Source organism: Astatotilapia calliptera, chromosome 10 (assembly GCF_964374335.1).
Source record: "Astatotilapia calliptera chromosome 10, fAstCal68.1, whole genome shotgun sequence".
NCBI classification, from domain to species: domain Eukaryota; kingdom Metazoa; phylum Chordata; class Actinopteri; order Cichliformes; family Cichlidae; genus Astatotilapia; species Astatotilapia calliptera.
Window position 1 is genome coordinate 10,472,640 of NC_137431.1, and position 6,526 is coordinate 10,479,165.

The following is a 6,526-nucleotide window of genomic DNA, read 5'->3' on the forward strand; positions in this document are numbered from 1 at the left end:
TCCATCGAGATGATCAAAAACATTAAAAGCTTCGATCCTCTGAATGGCCAAGTACAGGTGAAACAAAGGCTGCTTTAAATTCATTAACTTGAAGCATGAGAAGACAAATGGTAATGTCATGATTTGAAATAATGGCCTAGTTATGAGTTGATTATGATACAATTATATTATTATAGGTAGTTCTTAACTTCACATACTTTACAGGAAAGAAGAAATAATTACATTGTAAGTCAATTTGATTCGTGATTAAATAATAGCGCCCAAATTTTGGAGGAAAGGAGATACAAATTATACCGTAAGTAATTTTAAGTACTGCATAAATATTTTTAAGTACTGCCTAATTTGTTTGTAATTGTGCGAAGAATAAACCACCTTACATCTTAAGAAAACTGTCATTTTTGATAAACTGCACCTTACCTAACTTTCAGGTATTTACTGTAAAAGGAAAGGAGACACTCATTTCCTGTACACTCTTCTTATGTTATGTTATGCTTGAACAGTATTTGTGGAAGAAAAAAATTTAATTTAGAATTTTGCTCCATCATTATGAGATCTCCAAAGTCTGCAAATGCTGAGACTTATCACATTTACACTGGTAAATTTAAAAGAAAATCAAATCACGGAATATCCATTATGCACATCATCATATGGAGGAACATTTAGGTGAGGGGTGTTGGCATTTTGTGTGCTTTTTTTTTAGAAGGAACACTGTTAGCAGAACAGTATGTGTAGGGATTTTTTTTTTAAAAAAAAGCATTTTGAAGAGTATTGTTCACAACTGTTGCCTGTGAAGCCAGAAATATGGATCTGACTTTCTTTAATTAATTAATTAAATTACATGAATCTATTTTATTCAATAGGGATTATGCTTTTTAGATAATTTGCAGAAAATTAAAGTGAAATGACAAAAAACAGTCAACTATACATACGTTATAATGATTAAAAAATGTTTAAAAATTGTTAAATTAGAATCTAATTAATTAATTTTTAAAAACTGTGATTTATTTTACACCAAACTTTGATGTTTACTGTGAAAAATTCTATTTGGCTAATTTAATTTGATTTGAGCGATTTGGTTTCATTTAGAAGTGTGTACCTAATGAACCTTTCTGAAAAATGCCGACTGTCAAAATTTTGATCTACAATGTTTTAGAGATGCCATTCACTATAGGCTATAATAGGCTATGGCTGTATCTAGAAATAATAACTTTCTTCCTGAAAATATAATTAAAAAAAATAATTGAAAAACTTAATTAGCTCTACCTACATTTACACCTGATTAGTCTGTGTACCTAGCATGTTCCTGAGACAAAACCTCGTGACTAAATTAATCACATATCCTCTCTTCCAAAAATAGGATCTTTGAACACGGTTGTCAAAAGAACAATAATTATTCTGTTATCATTACTTATCATTCTATTATTGTTGGAACACAGCCATAATTTCCTCCACCCCAATATAAACACCATAACGCGATATCTGTTCTTATTATTTTTGCATGTTTGCTGTCGCAGCATGAATTACATTCTGTTGTGAAACCCCTGAAGAGGATCTGGATCGGTGCCACAAAACAAAATTACCACAACTGTAATCTAAACATGAATGAACAGTTTGTCTTGGTAAACATGTCATAAAGTTGAGGCTCTGGTATCTTACGTTCTGTTTAAACCATGCTCACTAAATATTGCATGTGTCTCTGATGTTTGTCTAAGGCCAAAAAACAAAAAAAACAAAAACACTAGCGATGAAACAGTCTATGATTGTAGCTATTTTCATGTGTCTAATTTCTATTTTGAATTAATTTAAAAAATGATGCATGGACAACACATGAAGCATGACAACATACATTATACAGATGTGATCAAATTAAATTAACTCTTACAGGAAATTGGTTTATGTTGCTTATTATTAAACTATGAGTTGCATCCATCAGCACTGGCTCAAGGCAGGGCAGCTGTCAAACACGCCAAAGAAAAACAGCGCGAGTCTGTTCATTTAGGGTTTTTATATTTTCATACTGTAAAATTTGATGTAAGTCGGGATTTTTTTGTCTTTTAAAAGTCCTCCCATGCTTAAAGAGCTTTAATGTTTATGTCTTCTTATACCATTAGACTTATACTATTGTCTTTTATGACTGTTTTAATATCTTGTTATGCATTACGCTGATGGTTGTGCATAATATAGTGTAGCTAGTAAAAATTTGCATCTAGGGACAGTTTTTTTTATTTCTATTTGTTGTATATTTTACAGCAGATCTGGCAGTTATGGATAGTGTAACATGGGGAAATGTCAGTGTGGGTGTCATTACTTGGGTGCATTTCTGTCTATAGAGGACTCCTCAACTGGATGTATTTGTTTATTTAACAATATAAGGCACAATGCAAGGGTTGTATACATTTCTCTGGTCTAAGTTCTATGAGTCACGGTAAATTCAACATGATTTTGTGAAAGAAAATGGAAAATGTTATTGTGGAATGCTTTAATATGTGTTGAAAAAATATGTAACTTTACTTAGCAGTGTTACAGATTCCCTGGGAGGTCAAATCCAAAGTCAGAGTAGAGATCAATTTTCTCATTTCTGATTTCAACTGAGAACATTTGGTCTTAGAACTGCATTAGTAGCATAAAAAATCAAAAACCAAATCTTTTATGAAGATTTATTTTTTATTGGATAGTGGAGGAATGAAGATGAGACAAGAAAGTAGGAAGAGCACGCAGAGAAAGACATGCAGAAAAGGTCCAGAGCTCATGCTGCATTCAGTGTGTAGCATATGATCGCCTGTCAGTATTGTAGTCCACTGTCTTATATTGAATTATTTATATTTTTATGGAAACCTTATTACTTAAAAAACAAATTGAAGTGACACTATTTTATATCTACATATACACACCTAATGTCAGGATTTGTATGCAGCCCTGTGCATAGTTTGCTTATTTGTCATTTTCTCAGTGACCATCTGTGGTATATTGACCTTTAACAGCGTTGGACTTGGACTTTTTCATTAAATGACAGAGGGATAAACATGTTTCCTTTTTATAGCTTTTTAAGTAACCCCATTGTTTTTGTTTTTCATCAGGGTCATGTTTACTTCAGAGGCTGTGGCAATGTGAAACAAGAGAAGACTATGAAGGGCTTTCCATACAGAGATAAACCTTTAAACCAGACTGCTTCTATGCACATAGATACCATGGAAAAGACAGTCTGAGGGACCTGACAACAGCTGAGAAACTTTGGAGATAAGCAGATGAGGCATTTTCAATATTTACTACTGAGGTACTGGCAGTAGCACTGTTCCAGTGCCAGAGAAGGAGTGCATCATGATCGCCACAGCACTGCGCTGGCTCATCCTGGTGTTTTTCATCATTCTAACCATTGGTGGTAACGTGCTAGTGTGTTTGGCTGTAGGAATGAGCCGTCGACTATGGAGAATTGCTAACTGCTTCGTGGTTTCGCTGGCAGTGACAGATCTCCTCCTTGGCCTACTGGTGCTTCCCTTGTCCGCCACTGTGGAGCTGCGCAGCGGGGAATGGCCGTTTGGAGAAGCCCTGTGCAACATCTACATTTCATTAGACGTCATGCTGTGCACGGCCTCCATCCTGACCCTCCTAGCAATCAGTGTGGACCGATACCTTGCTATTTCAGCACCCCTTAGCCACTCCCGGAGAGTTACACCTCTAAGGGTGACATTGGCTATCATCACCATCTGGGCTATGTCACTAGCTGTGTCCGTTCTGCCTATCCACTTGGGGTGGAACACAGCGGACTACAGGGTTCAAAACTTAGCCTGGGGCATGGGGGATGATGAAAAAGAGGGCTACTACTGTCAGTTTGGATGGAATAACAACTATGTTCTTCTTTATGCCTTTGGCTCATTTTACCTGCCTCTGATGGTTATGTGTGGAATGTATCTTTGCATATTCAGGATGGCACGAGAACAGGTCAGTGTTTATTATGATTTTGTCAAAGGTCATTACTTCAAGGCTTACATTTCTTTTTGAAGATGTCTGGCCAACTGCTATAGAAATACATATATGAATAAAGATATTTTTTTGTTTTTTCAGTGGACATTTAAATGGGATTTATTTAAATTCATATTGTCTTGTAATTGTAAATCCTTGACTATCAAATCAGTGACTTGGTTAAGTCCCAAGATCTCATTATCTTTGTCCCCTGGCTCTCTGTCCTTCTCTTAACCAATCTTTTCAGGCTAGGCGAATTCGTGCTACCCTGCCATCATTTGCACGTACAGCAACTGCAGTAATAGCCCGAGAGCACAAAGCTACAGTGACCCTGGCTGCAGTACTTGGGGCTTTTGTCATCTGTTGGTTCCCTTACTTCACCTACTTCACCTGGATTGGAATGAAGGAAAAGACAAACCCGCCTAATACACTTCACTCCGTAGTCCTGTGGTTGGGTTATTTTAACTCTACCCTTAATCCAATACTTTATCCAGCCTTTAACAGGGATTTCCACAGAGCCTACAGAGAGCTGCTTCACTGCAAAAGACTATATCGGAGAAAACTGCACCTTAACGGTGTATCGGTAAATAAGCGATTGACCTTTACCAATGGAAAAAGACTTTCTCAACAGTGTGAGGGACAGATAGACATACAAGAAAAAGACACAGAGGAGAAGATCCTCACGCTACAAATGGGAAATAGTATTCCTGATGAGCCAAGATGAAATGCTATGGATGTTGTCTCCCCAATAGAATCTAGAGTTCCAGCAAAATATTGCTTACTATTACTCACTCAAAGTAAAAGATTACCCAATGGTTTACACTGTCACTCATTTCTAGATGATAGATAGTGCCAAAGTTTATGCAATCCCAGGCACAGTACAATAAATGTTATATAAAAGTTTTATTAATGATTAATAACACTGTTATTGGAAAATAACATAAATCTTTACATGTTTATTTTAAGTTGCACATTTTTCTTTGGTTATAATAGTGTTGGACTAAGACAGAAGTTTGAACTGCATGTTTTTAACTGCTGTCTTCAGTGTAGCGAAGTTGATCTGAGTCGAATAAATAGATGACTCAGTAAGCTTCCCAGAAAGCTGCATGGAGACATGTGTAGTTAAAAGTTTGCAAATTGTTTATTTTTAAACCCTCCAGCCCTGCTATTCAAAGTAAATAAGTGACCAGCAAGTTCATTTGATATGTGCAATATGTGTATGAACCCAAATAGGACAAACAGAAGGACTTCCTGGACACTTTTACAGATTAACTGCAGTTGAACAAGATATACTTTTTAAAGAAAAATATGAGTAAAGCTATGATAACGACCAGCTCTTTTCTTTTATCTTAATGGACATGAGCTACATCATTATAGCTATGCTGCCTTTATGTATTATAAATACATCAACAGATGAGATCACTTATCTGCCATTATAGACAGAAGTGAAACTTATGCACAGTGGTGATATAGACTACTGTAAAAATCAAATCTACGTAAATCTAAGCAAAATGTATGATTTCTGCTTACATTTTTAATTTATAATGAAATTAGCACAGCAAGAGATTAATGCATTCAGTGTATTTATGAAGCAGTCTCATTTCATGTTATATTTGTTATTTTTATTCCATAAAAGTATTTTTATTAATTACCTCCTAACTCTACCAAATCAAACATTACTCAAAAGTAAACTGTGGCATGAATGTTGTGAATATTTTACAGACAGTGTGCTATATACTGAATAATGCTCTAACATGGTTTTATTTGTGTCTTTGAATGTATGAAGAAGATTGTCAGTGGGAACTTAATTCAACAAAACTCATTAACAAGGCAAGCTGGACCTTACTGCACCAAGCACAGCTCAGAGTGAGTGTTGCATGTACAGCTTCCTGCACGTAGGTGCTGTGGGAGGTTTCATTGGCATTTCAGAAGGACAAATGTTCTTCCTGCAGGAGAAACATAAACAGAGAGTCATGAACATTTAATAAATGGGCTTTCTTTCCTGGACATTACATCTGTTTCTATGCATTATATTAAACTGTTTATTTATTACTGCAACTGCAGAATGTGCAGCTTTCTCTTTGTCTTTTCAAAATCTGAAGTGAGTGAAGTGAGAGATATGCTCTTGTGAATGTTGATTATAATCAATATTTGTTTGCTTTGTGTGTTTAATTGGAAAAAAAAATGATAGCTGAAAACATCATTCATCAGAAAATTAATGAACTGATCCTTATTTTTTAAGCTCTGATATGTATCTGTATGTATAATGTATATTGCATTGCTTAAAAAATACATATTATAAGTAAGTACAAATAACTTATGCAAACAACAGGTTCCATTCTTTAACAGGATATACAAATCTAACTTAGTCTGGGTTGTCTGTGCTGCAGATTAACTAAACCAGACTGAATATAAAGGTCAGAAAGACAATCAAGATACAAGAGTGCTTTCTGTAGTCATCGGCATACATGATGGGACCAAAATGTAATTTTTCATTGTGATTAAGCTGATGAAAAAGCCGATGCGTCATCATGGCCTTTATGAAAACGCATCGTTGGCTCAGAAG

At 35.3% G+C, this 6,526-nt stretch overlaps 1 protein-coding gene across 1 annotated transcript; it reads left to right on the forward strand.

Annotated features, from left to right (window-relative positions):
- The first annotated feature begins 2,799 nt into the window (after positions 1–2,799).
- hrh2b (histamine receptor H2b) lies at positions 2,800–6,277 on the forward strand. The gene is made up of 2 exons (XM_026183076.2): positions 2,800–3,939; positions 4,208–6,277. The coding sequence occupies exons 1-2, from the start codon at positions 3,319–3,321 to the stop codon at positions 4,682–4,684; spliced, it is 1,098 nt and encodes a 365-aa protein (XP_026038861.1). The 5' UTR covers positions 2,800–3,318; the 3' UTR covers positions 4,685–6,277.
- The last annotated feature ends 249 nt before the right edge of the window (positions 6,278–6,526 follow it).